The 22,985-nt window shown below is 33.2% G+C and overlaps 4 protein-coding genes across 7 annotated transcripts; 1 reads left to right on the top strand and 3 right to left on the bottom strand.

Annotated features, from left to right (window-relative positions):
- Nucleotides 1–875: 875 nt before the first annotated feature.
- Nucleotides 876–4,330, top strand: LOC114397478 (ras-related protein Rab11A-like). Its single transcript, XM_028359521.1, has 2 exons — nt 876–1,467; nt 3,684–4,330. The coding sequence occupies exons 1-2, from the start codon at nt 1,235–1,237 to the stop codon at nt 4,120–4,122; spliced, it is 672 nt and encodes a 223-aa protein (XP_028215322.1). The 5' UTR covers nt 876–1,234; the 3' UTR covers nt 4,123–4,330.
- Nucleotides 4,331–5,285: 955 nt separating this feature from the next.
- Nucleotides 5,286–9,164, bottom strand: LOC114394567. 3 transcript variants are annotated; one of them, XR_003662796.1, is made up of 4 exons: nt 7,670–9,164; nt 7,006–7,517; nt 6,120–6,141; nt 5,286–6,045 (listed from the first exon to the last, which is right to left on the bottom strand). XR_003662796.1 is itself a non-coding variant. In XM_028356182.1 (4 exons), the coding sequence occupies exons 2-4, from the start codon at nt 7,108–7,110 to the stop codon at nt 5,577–5,579; spliced, it is 384 nt and encodes a 127-aa protein (XP_028211983.1). In that variant the 5' UTR covers nt 7,111–7,517; nt 7,670–9,164; the 3' UTR covers nt 5,286–5,576. The 3 variants fall into 3 exon arrangements, 1 of the variants encoding a protein (XP_028211983.1); XR_003662795.1 differs by having other exon boundaries at nt 5,286–6,141; nt 7,670–8,000; nt 8,467–9,161; XM_028356182.1 differs by having other exon boundaries at nt 5,286–5,833.
- Nucleotides 9,165–9,933: 769 nt separating this feature from the next.
- LOC114396490 (lanC-like protein GCL1) lies at nt 9,934–14,666 on the bottom strand. The gene is made up of 5 exons (XM_028358500.1): nt 14,387–14,666; nt 14,095–14,273; nt 12,216–12,327; nt 11,037–11,507; nt 9,934–10,530 (listed from the first exon to the last, which is right to left on the bottom strand). Exons 1-5 carry the CDS (start codon nt 14,537–14,539, stop codon nt 10,210–10,212), a joined length of 1,236 nt encoding a protein of 411 aa, XP_028214301.1. The 5' UTR covers nt 14,540–14,666; the 3' UTR covers nt 9,934–10,209.
- Nucleotides 14,667–17,272: 2,606 nt separating this feature from the next.
- LOC114396007 (flagellar attachment zone protein 1-like) lies at nt 17,273–20,257 on the bottom strand. 2 transcript variants are annotated; one of them, XM_028357902.1, is made up of 3 exons: nt 19,942–20,257; nt 19,248–19,796; nt 17,273–18,648 (listed from the first exon to the last, which is right to left on the bottom strand). In XM_028357902.1, exons 2-3 carry the CDS (start codon nt 19,765–19,767, stop codon nt 17,387–17,389), a joined length of 1,782 nt encoding a protein of 593 aa, XP_028213703.1. In that variant the 5' UTR covers nt 19,768–19,796; nt 19,942–20,257; the 3' UTR covers nt 17,273–17,386. The 2 variants fall into 2 exon arrangements, with proteins under 2 accessions (XP_028213703.1, XP_028213702.1); XM_028357901.1 differs by lacking the exon at nt 19,942–20,257 and having other exon boundaries at nt 19,248–19,904.
- Nucleotides 20,258–22,985: the final 2,728 nt, after the last annotated feature.

Genomic DNA, 22,985 nt, shown 5'->3' with positions numbered 1-22,985 from the left:
GTTTATTTTTTTTTATTAATAATTTAATAACTTTTATTAAATGAATAAATCATTGAATAAAATATATTTTATGAATGTTATTGATTTATTTAAATTTTATGATTAATTTATTTGTTTTAGATAAATTTAATAATTAAATAAGTTGATAAAATACAAGTTGAAAATAATAAAGAAATCAAAATAAATCAGCATAAGATTAAGTGATACAAAATAGCAAACAAGAAATATTACAAAATAAGTCAATATGGGATACAAAACTATACAACTAAGTAAAGATAATAATACAAAAGCATTAATGGCAAGTATTCCTTCTCTTATAGTGTGTATGTCTCATCGCAGGACATGGTTATCTATGTCTATAAAATCACACATAGAATAGAAATGAAAAAGTTGAATATCATATAAATAAAAAGAAGATTCATAAATCCAAATCTTACGATTTTGGACTAAAGTGTAGTGTCAAATTTTTTTATGTGATTATTTATGACTCATTGCTGTAAATTTCTCCGATGTTTAATAATAAATTTTGGAGCAAAGCTTAATCATAAAAAAGGCTGTTCTAGAGCATCAAAGTATATTTTACCTAACTCTTGAGTTGAGTATGGATATATACAATAGTTCTTAAAGTAAAATCTAATAATATCTTATCTTTTTGATTTCCAGATATCATATATGAGTAGATGAAATATGATTAAATATGATCCAATATAGTTAAGACCTGAATTAATTAGATCTCCTAGGATATAAGATGAGACATTAATACCCAAGTCATACATGGTTAAGTTGTGAACTCAGTCCATTGGATTCGAATATACAGTAAATTTATGGAAATAAACGAAGAGTTTTAAAAAAACTAAAAAGAGGAATTGCCGTCAAAACGATCAATGAGAGAACTCCCCCCAAATGGCAAGACATTCGCACGCGACACTTTTTAACAACCGCGTTCGATGTAATAAAGCTGTTCCCAACCATCCTCCTTTCCCTTTCCGAACACAATCAAGCTTATCAGGAGCAGCACCCAATAACGTGCCACCACCTGTCACCCAAACGGCACGGCACTAGTCGTTTTTTCACTTTAACACTCCTCCAAAAATCAAATCTAAACCAAAAACCGTTGGTTAATTATCACTTAAACTCAAATAATCAAACAAACAAACAAGCTAGATTTGAAATTGAAAGAGCAACAACAAATTTAGAACTAAGAAGAAGAAGAAGAAGATTGCATTGGAGAACAATGGCTAGTGGAAGAAGCTACGGAGACGCGAACCAGAAGGTAGATTACGTGTTCAAGGTGGTGCTAATTGGTGATTCCGCGGTGGGGAAGTCGCAGATACTTGCACGCTTCGCGAGAAACGAGTTCAGTTTGGACTCAAAGGCCACAATCGGCGTCGAGTTCCAAACGCGCACTTTGGTCATTCAGCACAAGAGCATCAAGGCTCAGATCTGGGACACTGCCGGCCAAGAACGGTTACTTCTACTTCTCTTGCAACTACATATACACTATCTTCCCTTATTTTCTGCATGTTTCATTCGTTTCTTTTTATTATTTTGTATATCCTTTTGTTTTCTTCGGTCTTCGCTACGTGTTGTTTGATATGTCTTTGAATTGAACTTTGTTTTGTTCGGGTTCGTTGCGGTAGTTACTGATTAGTGAAAAAGATTGCGTAGTTTAACTTTGAGTTAGATGTTTGATTTGTTTGCTTGGTTGATCTACTCGTCCCATCGTGGATTCGTGGTCTGCGGAAGAAAACATACTCGGTTCAGTGTTTTTAGTAGTTCAGCTTCGTGTTTTCTGTCAACGCTGTTATTAGTACTATTGAATGGTCAAACCTAGTTTGACTTATAATGTTTTGCGTGTGGAGTTTAATTTTTCCTTGTGCAATCTACTAATTGTATGTTGACATATCCTTGAAACAACTTGACTGATGACCACTAGAGGTCAAAGTTAAGACCTAATTTTCTTACGCTGTCTTAGACTCTTGGTGTCTCCGGTTTTGTCTAGGTTTTCTTTGAGATGATTTGAGTGTTGATGTGCACTGTGATTAACTAGAAATTATTACATGGTTTGAGAGTTGAGACTACCATGGTCCAAGACACTCTTTAATAAATGATACATATAATTGGGTTTCATTAATTTTTCCACATAAATTGAAAAACCCGGTTCCATTTCACGTGAATTAGCAAAAAGATCATAAACACACGCTGATGGAGCAGAGAGAGCGATTATAATTCTCACTCCTCCCACACATATTTTTACAAATTAAAATTACATATGATCACATGTCTCAACATCCACAAACCATTTATATAGTTACTAGTAAAATGCTATCAATGCAACAAATTAATTAATCCTATCCTTCATTTTTCAAATACGCATATCCCAATGTCACTGCCTGATATTGTTGAGCTTGTATTGAAAAACGGGTTGAACTTGTTGTTCCTTTCATTTTTTGGACCATGTAATAGTTTCTTGTGATTAACACAGAACTAAAGCATGAAAAGGAATAAGGGATGGTTGCTACATATCAATCTAGCATGCGTGTTACTTAGCAGACTCATACAATTTACCTGGGAGCAAATAATTCTGTAGAATACTCTTGACATGTAAAAATGTATGTGGTGCTGGATTGCCCTCTTACAGTTTGCACACCTTTTTATAGGACATTCTTTTAGAGCTTTCCTAGTCCATATAGTGTGCCAATAGAACTTTGATACTATAAAATCCCTAAGTTTCAAATCAAACCATCATTCTAGTTGACCACATTTTTGTCGTGCACTGCATCATTTTTATACTAGTTCCATGTCCAATGCATACAACTTGACTTAAAATAACGAACACAAATTTCCCATTTCTTAATTTGTGAACTGAAATCATGGCAGGTGTTATGTTCTATTCCAAATTCCAAATGATATTCAGAAGTCATATTTGTGTCACTTCAACTGTATATTTTGCATTTACGTGATGGAAAACCACATGGTTGGATTTATAAGAAATTATTCTTGCTTGGAAGTCTCTTATCTGTTAAACAATGTCACTGTTGGGTATGTTTGAAACTTGAAAGTATGTAGTACTCATAGCTGCTGATAAATCTAATTCCTTTATTATTATGCGGCACTGTTAATGTGTGTTTGGCCCTGCATCTAAGAAGCTAATACATGTACTACGGAGGTGAAAATAAAAAACTACCAATACAAGCTTTTGGAACTTGCCTTTGACATGAATTGGTTCTACCTTTTACGCAATGTAGAACCAAACACGCTATTAGTAGATAGACCTATGATTATTATGCAAGTATTTGTACTCTATTAAAAACCGTTTTTGCTATTTCTGGCATTTTTTTTTGTAAAGTAATGGATATTGCTTGTGTTAATTTGTTTAGTAGAGAGTAGTATAATCTGATTTCATTCAGCACAAGAGAGAGAAATGAAATTTACAAAGCAATTAGAAAGACATTGAATCTTTTCTTCATTACTAATTAGATATCATCATTGCCCAATTTGCATGGGATTGAGCTTTTAAAGTAATTAAATATTTTAGTTTAAGTCTATGCTTCTTCATTCTTTACATTAACTCATGCTTTTTATGATCATATCATCATGATACCCAATACCCATGGTTAACGTATTGGTACATCTACGGATTGCAGTTTGCCCTAATAATATATAATTGGTTTATTCTACAGATACAGAGCAGTTACAAGTGCATACTACAGGGGTGCTGTTGGGGCAATGTTGGTTTATGACATCACTAAACGTCAAAGCTTTGATCACATACCTCGTTGGTTAGAAGAACTGCGTAACCATGCGGATAAGAATATAGTCATCATTCTTATAGGAAACAAAAGTGATCTTGAGAACCAGCGTCAAGTACCCACAGAGGATGCAAAAGAATTTGCCGAGAAAGAAGGCTTATTTTTCCTAGAGACCTCAGCACTGGAAGCAACTAACGTTGAAACAGCTTTCATGACTGTTTTGACAGAAATATTCAACATTATCAACAAGAAGAACCTAGCTGCTAGTGATAATCAGGGAAATGACAACTCAGCATCTTTGTCTGGCAAGAAGATTATTGTTCCTGGTCCTGCACAGGAAATTCCCAAGAGGAGCATGTGTTGTCAGTAATCCCAACTTTATTTATAATTTATAATTTGTTTAAATTTACTAGATTTTCATGGTTCTGTGTTCCTATCACCAATTTTTAATGATTTGGTGCATTTCCTTTTGTATATTTTTACATTATTTAAAATTATTTTGCGTGAGTTGCTGATTAAGGACCAGCAGAGGGAAGTAATTTCAATTTACGTTATTTAAACTTAAGTGTGTTGTTTTAGATTTTTTTTTGTGTTCATAAATCAATAATCAATGCCGACCTTTGTTTCGCGGAATTTTAAAATAAAACTCCAACTTTAGACACGAAATAACACAACGGTACGGGCACGGATTTCGTAGGTGACTTTGTTTGCTTGATTTGAAATAGAGTTTGATTATACAGGATTCATCAAACTTTGGCCTTTTTTTTTAACAGATCATAGGATTCATAAACTAAAGAAAATTTCCTTTATCGAGGATGGTATATTTAGATAAAAATTAGTATGCTTTTTTTTTTTACCGGGATAAAACTAGTATGCCAATCCCCGTAAATGTACAATATAGATATCTTTTTTGTACATAATTATTTAATTATATAAGTTAAAATTATTATATTATATTTGTTTAATGAATTAAATTAATATAAAAATATAGAAACCTTCAATGTGATTCAAAATTAAAAATAACAGTATAATTTCAATAATAATAATAACAATGAAATAATGTTTTAAAGACTATAAATCTTTAGAACTTAAAAAAATAAGATTTAAATTGTATTTAAATATAATAATAATTAATAATTGGTACATTTAATTTAAACTTAAAAATAATAGTAATCATTATAATTTTAAAAATGACTAAGTTTAAATTGAAAGATAATATATTATAACAATAATTTAAATTTTAAGAAATTAATTCCACTTTCTTACATACTATAAAATCACTACGTAAAGAAAAACGCTATGTACTACGTAATGAGAAAAGAGAAAATAAAAAAAAAGTTAATTGAAAGAGTAAGGATAATGAAAATCTCCCCCAAGATGAACACTCGGTTTTGTAACTAACGATATTGGGCTGTGTTTAGCTAACGTCCTGCCCATGAATATCACGGACAAGCATAATATATATGCAACTCGAACAACTTTCTGATATTTGAAAAATGTCGTGCTGGTTTCGGTAGAATGGGACGCATCTCGTGTTTAAGCAATTCTGCTAAACTTACTAGACGCTATGGATATTGATACAAAATTGAGCAATGTCTTCTAACTTGGCTACAAAGAACAGGACGAATAAAAAAGGGAGAGAGAAAAACAAACTCAAAAACTTTCACGGGTGAATCAAAAACCTTAATTTCTGTAATTGTTCTTATAAGAAGGATGGGAGCCATGACTAAACTGTAAGGAGGATAGGAGCCGAGAATAAAAAAGTAAAAACCTAGATTAACTACTCGTAGTAATCAGTGATAAATATCCGTTAATTATTAATTTTTAACACCCAGTAATTTCAACATCTTCATTTTTACCGTTTGATTCTTGTGCTTCATCTCCCTTGTTATCAGACGGTCTGTTCTTATGCATGGAGGAGTCCTTTTCTGTTACTTTTTCTAGACGCATTATAAGCCTTTCGAGCAGTTCTTGGCATTCCAATGCACCAACCATTACAGTCAAACTTGCTCTACCCTTCCAGCAGCCAATGGCTATTGTTGACTCATCCACTTGGAGGGGCCATGCAGCACCTCTTCTCCCTGCAGAAAAAGGAAAAGGTCATGTAAAGAGTCAAGTTAATGGGCATTTACTTTGCATTATGGTGGTGCATTCCTTCACCCAGAACTACAACACAACAGCCGGGCATTAGGTTTGCAGCCCTTTCACCAAACTTGGCATCGACAAAATCTGCAAATTTTACAGCTCTATACTGCAGAAGATGCTTGAAGTCTATAGCAGATGAACTCAGAATCTGTTTGGAGATGTGAGGGAGAATAAGGGGCAATCCTTCAGAAGTGATCCGAAAAGCACATGGTGCAGACCTACCTTCACATGACGTTTGTCTTTCCTGTAAGTGAGGGCAAGTATATGTCACTTATTCACAAGAACAAGAACTAATCAAAGAACTGATTTCTCACTGACAGTCAAGGGTAGATCAATGATTATTTATTTCATTGCAAAGTAATAAGCTTTTTAAAGAAGATTTTAAACAAACTATCTAGATTTTATATTACAATGATCCCATATCAGTTATCAAGTCAAAAGGAAATCATGCAGTAAAGTAGTTTACCATGATTTAATCCAATATATGTGTCCCAAAGTGAGTCAAGAAAACCAGAAATAGAAACCGTTAACTCTACTCTAAAGTCATGCATACTGCTTCAATATCTACGTGTTTTTATACACTATAATTTTGTTAATATAGCACGGTTTGACTAAATTTATTTCTGTATATAGTAATACAGGTGGTAACCTTTACCCACACAAGTCTCAACCTGATCTGTATAAAAACTTCGTACCCCATTGCCCAGAGGCTCTTCGCTATGCGAAGGTATGGGGGAGGGATGTTGTACGCAGCCTTACCCTTGCATATACAAAGAGGCTGTTTCCGGATTCGAACCCATGACCAACAAGTCACCAAGGCACAACTTTACCGCCGCACCAGGGCTTATATATATTAAAAAGGATTTTGCTCCTCTGAAAATAGAAAGGAAAGGTGTATCCATCTTTTATTTGAATTAAAGTACCTGTTAAATTTAACCCACTTTAAATTAATGACAAATACACCATTACTTTCCCACTTTACACACGTTCTCACTTTAGACGAGTCAAATTTTATTTAAAATAAGGATCTTGTGTTATAACAAAATCAACAACAAAGATTGTAATAATAAGAAAAAACACTTTCTAATTCAGAAGAAAATATACTTACAAAAATCTTCAGGCCAACAGAAGTTATTTTAAGTTGCTGTCCGACTGAGAAGTTCAACTCCAGAACATCTTTGACTGACTTGGAGATGTAGTAAATTCTTTTCATGTGGCTTGTATCACTGTTCCTAGTTACAAGGTGACCATTGAATGGAAACTGCTCGTCAATAGCATAAAATTCCTTTATGCTGTTAATAACTACTTCATCTTTGAAGAAGACAACAGGGTCAATGCCTCTCCATTTGCCTTGAATCTGCAGTTTTCTTTTGCCTGGAGTATTCTTTGTTATGTTTTCTACATTGCACGGATCTTGAGCTGCCTTGAAATCCACTTCTTCAAATGTAGCAGAACTAACTTTCAAATCTGTATTAGGTCCATTGTCATTTATATTAGCCTCTGAAATTTCTTCAGGTGTACTTTCCAATGGATTAACCTGCAATTCTTGTGCATCTTCATTGTCTTAGTTTGCTTTGTCAACATGTTTAGCAACTTCTTTTCTAGGTTTTACCTGAATTGCTGCAAAAAAGGACAACAATCACAAACCTATTATGGCAAGTTAAAAATGACTACTTGAAGGAGGAGTTAATCCCAAATATTCACTAGAATTCCTTGACTATCTTTGCCAGGGTTTGAGAGAGAAAAACAACTGAAATCATATAACAAATTACCTGGCAGAGGAGAAACTTTCTGCAATACTGCTATAAAGAAAGCTCCGGTATTCTGATCATGAGGCAGTAACCTCATGAACCGCTCAAGTGGGAAATCAGAAACTTCCTCAGTAAATTCATGCATCACAGGATTCTCTGCTGCTTAAACATCATCTTCAGAATTTCCATTAACATCATCTATAATAATATCATCTCCATTGCTGATATTACAATTACTATCAACAACATCCTGATAGTTTCCACCATTTGGAAACATGCTGGGAAAAACTACATTTCTACGAGACATGGGAACATCTTTGCAAGAGACGAACCACTTGCCCTTGTCACATACCTGCACATCCAAACTCACACCTTCAGATGCAAATGCATACTGCTGCACAACAACCTTAAACCTCTAGACTGCTACATTTGAATATTACACAATAATCAAACATCTGCAGGAAATGCAAGTTTGAGTTGGGTAAACATAATAATCTTCTATTTGGAAAATTTGAAATTCAATGTTTTACCACGAAATGTGAACATGGGCATAATTTGATGGACATCCCAATAATCAATTATAAGAATTAACAACAAAAACACAATTTAAAAACAAGCCAACCAGAACAATAACAGTCCAAGTCCATCAATTGACAACGAATAACACCTTTTACTGATGAAGGATACAATTCAAACCAGCATTGACAATATTTGTAAGAGAGATATAACTGTCAAACCAAACTATGTATACAATATTCAAAGATTGGTTATCACCCGAGGGGGTGTGGCAAAGAAGAAACATAGACAGCCCCACTCACACAGCTTTCCTTCAAAACCCTTTCAGATGACAAAAGAAAATTCAAGTAGTTTAATTCATAATCATAAGCAATGAAGGCATTATTTCCTCCTAAACTCCAGAAATACGAATCATGCTCGACTTTTCCATGTGTAAGACAATCAATATATCCATTTCTAGACATGACATGTTTTATCGAAAGCGATTCCCTGCTCCTGAAAAATCGAAAAGAAATGAGAGAAGGAGAATAAATAAGAGTGGAAATAGTAAGGGAAGTATTGGTTGGTAATGGTTTGCCTTGTAATAGTGATCGAAAGCGGGGCTTTGAGTAGCGTAGGGATTGCAGAGAGGAATAGGATCTGATTTAGAACGTTTCCATGTCCACACATTCTCTCTGTTCTGCTGGAAATGCTCTTTCCCTCCTTTTCCTCTCCCCATCGTGTTGCAGTCTCACTGCACGCGTACAGTCCAAGTGGTAGCCCATTATTCATCCCGGGTCAATTAGCGGTTAACACATAATGGGCTTGGGCCTTTCTTCTCTAAACTCTTATAACTTCCCTTCTTCTTCTTTTTTTTTTTTTTTTTTTTTTTATAAAGAAACTCTTATAATTCCCACTTGTACTTGATAGAGAACCACTCTAATTAAGTAATTATTAGAATTTTGGACTTTTGATAATTTACATGAGCAATACATAAGCGATGAAATTTTTGGATTTGGTAGAATTGGTGTCAGCTAATTTCATTGTTAGATGAATGTACAACTAACTATTTTTTTTAGTATCAGCTAAATAAGATAGTTAAATGTAAAATTTGATTCACAACATAAAAAATTAATTTATTTCAAATTTAATTTGAAAAAAAGTTAGAAAATACAAATCATGATAAAATCAATTTTTTGTCTTGCATATATTCATATTCCTATCTCTTTAATAATAAAAAAAATAATAACTAACCTATGTAATTATTATAAAAAAGAAAATATCAATTTTTTTTATTTCAATAAACACATTAAATTTAATAAATTATATTAAAATGATTAATATTAAATATTTTAATAAAATTTATATTATTTTACTGGTATTCATCATGTACAAAATAATAAAAAATTATCCTATATCTTTTCCTGTACAGTCTATTTTTAACAAAAAGATCATTCAACAAAGAATGAGTTTTTAGCATACAATTAACAGCTTTCAACTTTTAGCAAAATCCCATCTCCTCTACACCAAACGCTTATAAAAAAACCCATAGTCAAGAAGCAAACTTGCTTTCTTAGTAGAAGACGTCTGATTATGATTTTGAAATAATATTGAAACGGCTAGTCGAAACCTAATTCTGCTAGTTCCAATTTTTCTCTCGACATCTTGTTTATTATAAAAGATTATTTTTTAAAATCATTTATGTTTATGGTTATGGGTGTGTAGAACATTACTCGCAGTGCCTATTATGTTTTTATTTAATTAGAAGTGTAAGGTCAATCTTTTTTATCTGATCAAAGATTAGATTATATTTAAGGCAGTCAAAGTTTCAAACACAATATCATATAACTATTAACAGCAGCAGAACCTCGTGGCTTGTTTGCTATAGTCAAGTCTAGTGATGATATATAGGATCTATATATCATATAATCTTTAAACACCTATTCTTTTTTTTTTTCTTCTTTTCATCAGATCATATCACTTATGATTGGTGTTCTACCTAACATTTTCCATCCATGCCACGTTCCTTCTGCTTGTAGAATAAGCACCATCTCTACTTTAACCATCTATAATTCATAACCTGGGAACCTAGAGTTGTCGGGTGCAAGCAGATCAAACCAGAGGCATGCTGTCCCAGCAAGTCCTTGGAAAAGTGAATAGCCATTGGCAGCAGCCAGAGATTTTGCATTATCATACAAGAAGGAAGCGAATGATTTTGCTCTCTCTTCGTATATACTCTCTTTAGTGAGTCTGTAGAGGGAAAGGAAGGCATAGGCATTCCCAGATACCCCATCTGCAAGTCCCACCTTCTTCACCAATCCACTCTTCCATACAACTTCACCTGCTTCTATTGCAGCATCTCTTAGTTCTCTGTCATTAGGAAATACCTGCAAACACACATAACCAAGTTGGTGTCATTTTATCAACCATTTACATTGATACTTGAAGCACAAGTTCTGCAATGTTAACGGAAATGGAAAAGGAAAAAAGTTTCCTTTGTAGCATTTTTTGCATTTTGCCCCTCCTATTGGAGAACTGATAATGTTTTTCTTTTATAGAAAAAAGCTTAATACAATAACAGAGGATTTCACTTTAGTAACTAGTACAACAAATATCACCATTTAGCACTAGTTATCTAAGTAAACCTTAGGAAAGGTGGACATTAAGTACTAATTATTCAAGTAAATTTATTCATGTGTATTTGGTGTTATTTTCTAATATGAATTATAGCTTCACCTTAGTTTGCATTTAAGGTTAATAGTAAAACTTCAATTTTAATTGGAAGAAGAAAACTGCATTTGCATCTAAGTTTGGTGTTTCTATTTTAAAGCTTTTAAGACACATGCATTATGAAGAACATGGAATGATTAGAGTATTTTGGATAGTAATTTACCTCTGCTGCTTTGGACAACGTGATGGCCATGCCAGTCGCCCCATGACCCCATTGCACTAACTTATCCCTTGGATTCCCTTCACTGGAGGGATAGTTTCCACTGTGAGGGAAACGCTTACTCATGAGGTACCACAAAGTTCCCTTGACATCCTCAGCATCCTCACTTGGAAGTGGAAAATGTAGCAGCACATGAAGGATACCAGCAAGGCCATTTGCTGCACCCAAGTACCTTGTTCCATGCCATCTATACATCAATGGGCAGTCTTTAATATCAGATGCTCCTGCTCTACCACCAGCCAACACCGCATCAATAATAAGCATCAAAATGTCTTTGGGCACTGCATCTTCTCCTAGGTGCTTGTTCACGAACAATGCACCCCATAAGAATCCAGCTCGTCCATACAGAAGATCATATGACATTCCAAAACCACCTTCCTCTGGTCCAACTGGTAGGGCTCTCTCTTTTGCCACCTAAGCATTAATCCCATCATAAATGGTAATGAATAAATGAATGAATATTGTTAGGGGATGCCAGACAGTGTGTGAAATGTGAATGCGCAGATTTTGGTAGATGAAAGAAAACTAAGTTTGAAAAAATCCTACTATAGGCCCTACTACTTCAACATCCATTTGTCTGATCTTAAGATTACAACAAATATGAAAGCGCTCGTCTTTCTCTTGTAGCTTTTTTATGTGAACAAGTATGAGCCACGAATCACTTTAAGCGAGCCCAATGAAGTGTACAGACAAATTTGTCAAAAGAAAACAACGGTTCAAGTGAATGCCTTTGATTTGATTTTCAAACATGTGCTCACACAAGAGGAAACAAAATAGATAGAACAAAAAATACAAACCACAGAAAATAATATGTGCACTGACAGTCTAACCTTTACAAAGTTATCCAATCAAAGTTTGTTAGTTTGTACAATAAATTGTCTTAAAAGTCATACAAAAATATTTTTAGATTTAGAATACATAAAAACTAAATTTCAAAAAGATAAATGATAAGACAGAGACTACTGAAGCAGAAGGAAATTCTTCAATTTTGTTCAATGCAAAATTAATTACTAGCTTACTGAAAATCTGACAACATATAGAGTCAGCAGATTATGCCAGGGAGCCAAAATGTGGCCACATGGTTCATTCATTAAGAAAACAGAGCCAAAATATCTATATTACCTCAATGAATAGACCCAAAAACAGGTCACGCTTTTGAAGGTCCCCCATGTAATTGGCAACGACAGCACCAAGCGCATAAACGCCTCCTCTACCACACAAAAAAGTCACGTGCCTGCAACAACCATTATCTCTTCAGGCTAGAGTATGTGGCTTGAAGAATGGATTAAATGTTTTTTCGTTTTTAAGGAAACTTTACGACTTTGATTAGAACAAAGGAAAGCTAACCAACAAAAAATGTATGAAACTACTACAGCACGAGTTTAGTGAGTGTTTGTGATAACTATGAGATGCCTCAAACATACTTATGCAAAAGAATAATCCCTTTGTTACTTATGTGTTGAAAATGCATTCGTATTAACGTAACTACAGTTAAACTTAGTGCATGTTTGATTAAAATTTGCATCTCTCGAAACTACGTTTGCCAACGGATCCAAAGGTTATCCTTTGTGTTCGCATTCGTCCCTTAGATGTCCATGGGAACGTGTGCAACAGCAACTTCAACTGGAAGTCAAACATACGCTTAATTTGCACAAAAGTACAATCACTGAGTATAAAATTAGACGAGCTATTTTTCTTAATCTCTGTGTATGTGTCGACTCCTATTAAAAAAAGACACTGTATAATACTATAATATGAAAACATGAGAGTTATAAGTATCTGGTTGTTCAAGTGAGAAACAAAAGGAATGATATAATAAGAAAATAAAAGCATGAAAATTTGGAATGATTCAATAAAAGAAACAAAGTATAAAGCATCTCATTTTCCATTTTTTTTTCCTTTTACTTTCTTTTCAAAAACCAAAAATATCACAAATACAGATAATGGAATTATACATGGATAATAAAAATTATATATTAATTAGTAGACACAAAGCAACTTAAAAAGATAATACACCATAGTTTGATAGTTTACGGTCATGTATCTCCTTTAATCCATGCCACCGTTTTGGCCGATGTAAACTCTACCTTTTTCCCACGTGGGTTTTAATTGATCTTTGAGGAGTGTTTTGCCCTTCAATTCAGAAAAAAAAAAATATGAACCCTAAAATGTTTTCAGTTACTTTAGTAAAATATAAGACATAAAATGTTTTTAGTTACTTTAGTAAAATATAAGACAAGAATATTCAGATGAGTACTCTTCTTTGTTTTTTTCTTTAACCTTAAAGATATTTTTATTAATTCATATATAATCGACTCTGCATTAATTACAATAAAGGAAAAGATGACATTCACTATTTTTCTAGTTTCTCATGATGTATAAAAAAATTCTGAGAATGATTTTGAAATCATTTTATTTATAATTAAATAGTGTAGAAAGAAAGGAAATAAAAAACAAAAACAATACAGAGACTCATTAAACAGTAATGCTAATGGAATCAGCATCAAAACTCAAATAACTTAAAGCTTATTAAACCCATTATTAATTTTTATAATAAAAGCATATTAAAAAGTGCAGCTAGAAATAGAATTTTCTGTGTGGCATCACATATCGTCACCCTAAAATGACTAGCTAGCTGTTTTTACCAAATTACACTGAGAATAAAGGGCCATCCATATTCTCATATCTTATCGAATCACCATGACGACACAATACAAATCTCCCCAAATTGCCCAGGGAGTTTGTGTAAATTTAGAAAAACATAACTTTAAAATAAGTATTTTTTTAAAACTACGTAAGATTTGATTCTTTAAAGAGAAAATCACTTTTTTTAAAGTACAAACACGCTAAAATGAATATTTATTTTAATCAATAAGTTTAATTAAACTAATCCTAACGCCAGACTTGGCATCGTAGTCTCCAACTCAAATTAAAATCAAATGAAAACCTGAAACTTATTGAAGATAAAATATTTAGATTTGTTAAAACTTATTGAGGATACCTGAGGGAGGCACGTGCAGCGGTGACACACGTGTCAATGATTTCGCTGGATAATATTAAGTCGTTCCGGCAACCGGTAACCTGGTAGGACCGCAAGCAAGTAAAGGCGGTGCCCAACAGTCCCGTGTACACCGTCGGATCAACCACTTGATCTCTCCGGTTCCAAGTCTCCTCCACCACCTGTGCCAATATTTTAATTTAAAGCAGGTTTATGTTCAACAATCAACACTATAACAGCTTCTAGATCTATCTATAATCTGTTACAGTGTTACGCATATGTAAATGAAATGAACCTTGTCCTTGAGGGAAATTGCTGCGCTCAAGAATGTTTCAGTTTCACTGGGAAGTGAAAGGTTTGGAGCCGTCAGATTCATGGTTTCCGTGATCAAATCCGACGGCTCGTGTTTCCCCTCGTCGCGTCCACCTTCCACCATTGAAGACGTCATTGTCTCACTAAAACTCTCAAATGAAAAGAAAAAGAAAAAAAAAAGTGGAGTGTTGTTGGCGACAAATTAGAAGAAGCTGAAAAATGAGAGGAGGCACGAACACGATGGTGCTATTTATCATGGGTTGTTTGGTTACAAGTTACAAGCTTAAAGAAGAAGCAAACGTGTCGAGCAATGGTTCTATGTGATGGCGGTGTATGGAGACACCGTACGCCCTCTGGCCACGTTAGCAATTTTTGTTGTGACTAGAACAACATGCGAATCACATGTCGTTCTGGATAAGATTTTTTTCCCCATAATATGGGTGTGGGCTGCAGAAAGCACAGAAACCGTGTCCGTGCCCAATAGTGGTTAATTTGGAATTTAATGCTCTCCAATGTTAAGAAAACCAACGGAAGTGAACGAGTGATTTGGTCCGTTTTTTTCCACCCTATATTTAATTTTTATATACTCTCAATTTGTGGTGGACAATGAAATTCTCAACGTGATTAACACCTAATTATGTGTAATTGAGGTGTAAGCATTACTAGTGTGAAGATACGAAGTACTATTAGACATGATCAAAAGTTAACTAATATATATAGTAATTAATATCGTGCTAGGGTGCTTCAAAACACGGACATGTTAGTTGAAGTGGTTGGAACTTAGACCTCTTTTTGATTGGTGAGTTTGAAAATCTTGATGATCCATCAAGATAGTCCTTTGCAATTATATACATAAAAAAGTGTGTTTCAAAACAATTTAATTAAAATATATTAAGATTGTAAATAAAATTATATTAGTCAATAAGTTAGTTCGAATAATATTAGATTTATATTTTTTAAGCAAGATTAATAAATATTTTGTATTTATAATATCATTAAAAAATATATTATCAACTGATTTTATATTATTGTGTATGATAGAACAATCCTAAAAATTGTTTTACTATTCATAATACTTAAATTTAAAACTTTATTGAAAGAAAATTGAGTTTCTTACCCCCCTAAGCAATATGCATTAATATAATTCAGGCTCATAAAACTCAAATAGTATAAAACAAATTCGTTAGTCTATTCAACATTTCGAGAGAATCTGCATCGGTTCCTATTCAACCATAAAGAAAATAAAAAGCGGTCCCTATATTTGCTTTCAAGTTTTGCTTTTTATTTTTTTCCTATAATTGTTATCTGTATACTTAATTTGACAAATCATGCATTGAAGAGTTTCATAAACCGGTAAAGTGAAGAGAAAATGCGAAGAAAAGGTGTTTGCGTTTGCGTACAGGATATATAAAATAGCTGCACTACAAGATAACTAACTAAACTCTGATCACTTTTATTTTTTCCAGTATACTCAGACCTCTCTCTTTGTGTGTTTCAGTTATCTTTTCTTAATTACATTATTTATTATATTTGTTTTTTTTTTCTTTCTAATTTTCTTCTGTCCACACTCATCTTATACCCATTAATCCATTATAAGTGCTAAATAAATCATTATTCAACTTTAATATTAGGAATATTTCGTAACTAAGTGCGTTAACAACGAAAAATTTGTTGATTTTTTTTTAAAGTGAATAATTAAATAACATGACATCTTTTTCTTTTTTTAAATAACAACAAAAATCTCATCCCATGATTTTAATCACATGACACTTATAGGATTAAAAATCATGTAGTATGCTTTATTGACTAGTGTTTTTAGTGGGTTTTTTTGTTCATTTTCTTGGTGAACTTGGAATATGTCTACTAACTAGATTGAGAGTCTAAACCAATTTCTTTGACATACTAAAATTTATTAAGGAACTGATCTTTCTTATATAATTTTTTAAACAATAATGTTAATTAATTTGATTGCATACAACTCTCATTTTTTTTAAGTTTACAACAACTTCTCTTATAGGATACATTTTTTTTACAACAGCAAAATCAATTCATTTTCATTGATATAATATGTTGAATACTTAGCTAAAACTCTTAGCAAAACCAATTGTTATAGGAGTATCATAAAATATATAAGAATCAGGATAATTGCTAGAATTTTTAGCTAAGATGTGAGCTACTTCATTGGCTTACCTTCTAACAAACTGAATAAAAAAGGTAGGATAAGTTTTCAACAAATACTTATTAATTTGATTGAGCATCATCCCACATTCAAATGATCCTCCTCTTGCCGATGAATTTGATATGCTATCATTTTGCAATCCGTCTCAACAATAACTGAAAAAAGTTGGAGCTGGATAAGCTATTTTGGTGATTAGGGTACATCTTTTTTAAACAATTACGATTAAGGATTTATCGTATCGTGTAAAATCTATAAAAATAAAAATAAAAATAAAAAAACTCGAGCATAATTTACTCTTATTTTTTCTGTGTAATAAAGTATAAACTATTTAAAGAAACAAGTACCTACCATTTACCATTCAAACCACACCGAAATTTCAGAGGATTTAAAGGACAAAACAAAGGTCTAACTTAGGCATTTTCCTGTATATTATACCAAAGTTGCTGTTGCATTGCATGCATTATTCAATATTAGGGTGCTGCTGCCGCTACATCATGTCAAGAATTATAAATATTTATATTAACCTTGCGTATCCTGGCATTTAAAAACTGTCGTGTACGCTTAGTTAGTCTAAATCATATTTTACATAAATCTCTCAGATGGAAATTATACTATACGCCACTAGCTCTTCCCACACTATTGAAGAAACAAAAACAACGAAAGAGAGCAACAAAAACATGGTTCTCAAAATAGGCGTATAAAACTTGAGAAATTATCTGAACAATTACAAAGCGAAACATTATAAATACAACAGTCTAATTAATTAACGTATGAATCATTAATTCTTATAGGAACTTTTTTATGTCACGTTTGTAAATGTTCCTCGTTGGATGGTTCCTTTCGGTGATTATGGTAACCTCTTCTCCTTATAAGGTCTCCAAATCTTCTCAGCAAAGCTCTTCGTTTCCTCGAGTTGCTATCACTATGGGGATCATCAAAATGCGATTCACCAAGATGGTCATAATCATCAGGGCTATTTCCCATGTCTACATCAGGACGAGATTCTGAATCTGATGATGAATCCACTTCATCAAATATCGAACCCCTTAACGTGTCATCATCAGTGTCTTTGTTATTGGCCTCTTCTTTGCTGTGTTGCTGCTTATTATGGTTATGTGGCGTTATCATTTCCTTCAGATTAAAACTAAATGTTTTGTGCAGACTCTTAGAATCTATTGAGTTGTTATTATGTGCCTTTGCTTTTCTCCCACCTGATTCCTTGTTATTATTGTTATCCTCCTTGCTACCTTCTTTTGTTGATGGCTTCTCCATATCCTCATTTTTGAACTCCTTCATTGATGATTCTGATAGCATTCGTTTCAACTCTCTAATATTCTCAAACGACGCAGCTTCGTGGATTTTCAGCATCTCATTCTCGTGGACAAGTAGGTTGAGACTATCTTGTAGTCTAGCATTTTCAGCCTTTGCAATCTCAGCAGCTTCTTTTGCAACATTGGATTCATTCAAGGCTTGTTTGAGTATATCGCGCAGCTTTTGATTCTCTTCCTTTGAAACCCTTGTCTTGTTCTCTGCCTCTTTGAACAACTCAAGGACTCTAGTGCTTTCTTGCTGTGCAAGTAATCTTTCCTCTTCGGCTCTTCTAATGCAATTCACAAACTCGGTTTCCTTGTCATTCCATGCTAAAAGGGTCTCTTCAGCTTCCAATCTTAATCTCTCAGCTGTGTTTTTGTACCTATCAGCTTCTTTCCTTGTTGTTTCTAGAATCTCCTTGTACCTCTCTTCTGTGGTTCCTAACATTGTTCTCCAACGCTCTGCATCCCCTTTGGTGTGCTCTAGTTCCACTTGGCTTAAGGTCAGTTTTGCCTTCACCTGGTTGGCTTCTGTTGCCACTTCTTTCAATGCAAATGCCAAATCATCCATGGCCTTCTTGCTGTTCTCTTCTGCCTCAGTTGCTGACTTCAATTCATTTTTAAGCATTTGCAATTCTTCAAGCATGGTTTTGACCTCCATGGTTGATTCCTCACCACTGAACAGCACTTTTTCTAGCTCAGCTTCAATTTCCATATTCTCTACACTTTCTTTTGTGGAAAAGCCATCCTCCGTCACTACAGAAAAATCAAAGAATTAGTGAAAGAAATCGTTTTTCATCACTAATACTGGAATCATAAAGATTTTAGTGAGTTTTTTTTTTCTTTTTTCTTTTATAAAAAAAAGCACATTCGTTTGTACACACATTTTATTATTTGTTAAAACTACCAAAAGGGTTCATTAGTGAAACTCACAATTCCAATAAGTTTCATTAATTAATGGAGTATATTTACTAACTGTTTGGTAAATAAAGATTTTTATAGTAGTTTCTAATTTGTTATATTTTTTTTCTTTGAATATTTATTGGATTTCTTCTTTAATCTTTTTATTGAAGGTAAAATTTTATTATTTAACTTTATATTTTTTAACATAGATAGTATTAATAAATACTTGTGATTCAATAAAATAGTTTTCCAGTTTTTAACTATCTTAGGTTTTAACTTCTAACTAACTTTGTCGCTTCTAGTAATGTTCGTTTAGTTTTGTGAAATATTCTCTTAAAACAACTTGTTAAAAAGTGTGTTCTCATCATTTTTTTATTATAATTTTAGTGACCTATTTTTCTTGAAAATTGCATACAAGTTATTCTTGATGCCAGATTGAGACCCAGACTCACCAGGGGTTTTGATGATTTGGCTGGCACTTACTTGAAGTGCCTTTATTTTTTCTTCAAGAGAAATGATCTCAAGCTTTGACTCTTCAAGCAAAATCTTATTCTGCTCCAGCTGTTTTGTTTGCATTACCAATGTGTCAAACAAATTTGCTTCTGATTCTTTTCGCTTGTCCAGTTCGGCCTCCAGTTCTTGAATTCTCCTTTTATAGTCAGACAATAACGCCATTGCATTATCCTCGGATGATCGAAGACTATCCATCTCGTTCCTTATGTTGTCCAACAAAGCATCTTTCTCTGATGATTCATTGTTTCTGTCATTAGCACCCATTTGTTGTTCTATTATACGTGGCTCTGAAATTGATCTCTTTGAGGCTAATGATTGATCAACCATGACATTAGTCTCCTCAGCAACCCTTTTTATTTGCCTGAGATCATTGAAGGCTCGACCTCTCTCTTGCTCAACTTCTCTCATCTGCTCCTCCATTTGGTTCAGCTTCTCATCATAATGCTGCTGCTGTTGCATCTTCCAATCCAAACCTTGCCAATTTATTCCTTCAAAAGCAACAACCATATTTAGAAGAAACCAAAATAATAAGAATGCATGGTAATCTATAGTAGGAGAAAGCAAATTTTTCGACAATCGATCATCGTGATTAAAATCACAAACAACTTGAGAAAAAAAGATATTGATAATTACAATAATGAATTAAGAGGTAGTGGAGTTGTTCCAAATTTGAAAATGAATTCAGTGCATGAAACAATGAGGTAATGATTGGAGAGGAAGAGGAGGATTAGAAAATATCCTTTAATTGCTAGCAATGGAAACAGGACATGTAGGATATCGTAGGTGAATGTTTGATGGTAGATAAGTCTGCGAATAGGAAGATTCTAATATTAGGTTATGGGAATACACGGGAAAATCGCGACAAAAGAGCAGAAAAAGGGGTTTAGATAGAAATTTCCGAGGTTGACGGGGTTTCCATAGGAACCTAAGGCTTCAACGTCAACGTTGGTTCGTTGGGCAAATGAATAATTAAATAATAATTGCGTTTGCTTGTTTTGTTGGTTCTACGCTGAATGTAGACGAGAGGGAGCTTTGGAATTGGATAAAAGTAGTTCGGCCGACATAGGACGTAATCTACGTCGAACCATTCTATGTTAAATCTTTGTCTTTAAGATTTGAAAACTAAATTTCATAATTTAATTTCTTCAATTGCAGCCCTTAACCGGCATGGATTTTGATAATTAACTATATATGAGGAAGGTTATGAACATATTCTTTAACATAATTCTTCAAACACATTTTTTATAATGATTAAAATTTATTGAAGATTATAAAATCATGACCCATTTCTTTAATGATGTATTGTTGCATATGTAAGCAAACCTATTGATTACTAAAATGGCTATGTATTCAATATATCATAAAAGTAAATAAAAGGAAACAAAATCTCCTTAAAAATAGAAAAATAGTAAAAACCATGGAACAATTGGCAATTTTTAATAATAATATTTTTACTCAACGTATAATACAATATACATCATCTGTTAGAAAAGCTAGGTTAAAACCTTGTATAGATAAGAAGAGGGTCCAATTGATATAAACCACAATGTACTTCGTGAACAGATTTCCCTTACAAAACATGTTGGCCTAAATATAATGTATAGCCATATTAATAATACAAATGCAGAGTGATATTTCAGTTTTTTTTTTCCTTGCTGTGAATTTGTGAATTGAGGTTCCTTACAAGAATCCAGAGTTTCAGACATGAGTGAAACTTCGTAATTATGGAATGTCATATGAACCATCAACTTAAACAGCTTGGGCTCTCATCAGCGGTCCTTGCAGATCAAAGTGTATTTTTGGATATTAGTTGGGAGAGTTCAGTTCCATTCTTCATTTTGTGTCTTGAAATTTCAAGAATGTACATTAGAATTCCCAAAAACACGTTTCCAAACATAAGCAGAGACATGTAGCGAATTTGGGAAACATGCCATCAAGCTGAAGTAGGAGAGCTCTGTCAATCATAGATGCGACGCCATGCTGTACAAATGCAGTAATGGTAGTTTTCTATTCAATAAACTCTAGGTGGAAATTTTGTCTAAAAGCTAATTAAAAAAAAAAATCCAACGATTCTGCCTGAATCTGCCACATTTGCTGCATGCATGTGCGTTGTCAAAACGCATTACATACATTAAAAATAAATTCAAATTAAAGTCATACTCAAGACTGAAACAGACAGTGAAAATGTAAAATAATCTCAAGGTCATTTTATCTTGCGTACAAGCCTTGAACATATGAGAAGATAAGCCAATCTAGTGTCTTTTACTATCTACTTTCGTTTTTAATTAACGAAAAATGAAATAAGCTTTTTTTATAAGTTAAATTATCTTATGTACAGGTTAAAATTAGCTTTCTAGAAAAGCTAAAAAAAATATTTTTTCTTTTAAAAAAGTTTATTTTAACTTATAAATAAGTTGATTTTAGTTTATAAGAAAAATTATTTTATCTTTTCTTCTAATTTTGTTCTCCCATGACTACCTTTAAAAAAATTATCCAATAAGAACATCAATCCATTTCAAATAAAGGATATCTGCATCTTTTCCTTTTCAATTTAGAAGAGCCAAATGGTTTTTATGCATCTCTTATTTTTGTCCACTTTATATGATGTCTTAATGAGCAACCTTAACTTGAATAAGTCTAAACATTATTGCTTCCTGTTGTGCCTTATTGTATTCAGAAAATTGGCTTTTCGGAATGAATGAGACGCAGCATGAAACAATAGTGGAAGAGTAGGAAGCAACATCCCTTAGGCAATGGTAGTGATCTAGCTTAGTCTTTATACTTAAAGGCCTATAAGATCAAAGTGCTTCGGCAGTGAAGAAAGTGATCCATCATCCATGTCCAATGCATACTTGGCTTGAATATACGAAGTCATATTGGGTTAGATTCTGACAGACTGGGCCTGGAACATGTTCCTTTGCTGCTATTAATGAATAAATGGTAATTTTTTCATTTTTCCTTTCTCTCATAGTATGTAGAAGAAGACTATAGGGATACTGAAATTGAGTTAAGCGATCAAAGCACCCATTTTGTTTTCTACTTGAGTTTTTAAATTTGTGAACTTCATTATTACATTTTTTATATATTTTAGAGAGTAAATCAGAACTTTCATTCGATCATAAATTAAATTGTCATCAACTTATCATTTAGAGACTTATAAAGTCTCAACCAAATTTAACAGCAAGTGTCAACAGTTTTTGGGTGAAGATCAACGACTGCTTTCTTCAGAATAAAGATCATGGCTTTCAGTTGAAAAACATAAGCAACCATAAGTGAACCCCGACAAACAATTTAAGATAGTTCTTTTCTGCGATTTCACTTTCAGAGCGAACGCTATTCCCAGACAAACACTTACAACAAACTACCCTCTTCTCCCCTTTTGTGTGATTCTAGTCCATGTAGAAAGCAACCAAGTATGTGCGGACAAATCAAGACACAAGCAAACTGATCAAAACATCGCTAACGAACATTTTGACTAGAGAGGCTAGTTGGTTTCGATGTAGATTAATAAAAAAGTAAATCAAGTGCTACATAATTCTCAAAGACATCCTACACTTGGCCTATCATATAGCATCATTCTACCTAAACGACATGTAACTTTTACCAAATATTTGCTTTACCTTCTAAATAATACTTACATTACAACAATGTGAAACATGATGGTTGATTCATTGAAT

This window comes from Glycine soja, chromosome 18, assembly GCF_004193775.1.
Source record: "Glycine soja cultivar W05 chromosome 18, ASM419377v2, whole genome shotgun sequence".
NCBI classification, from domain to species: domain Eukaryota; kingdom Viridiplantae; phylum Streptophyta; class Magnoliopsida; order Fabales; family Fabaceae; genus Glycine; species Glycine soja.
Note: the sequence above shows the minus strand (reverse complement) of the source record. Positions and strands in the feature narration are given on the sequence as shown.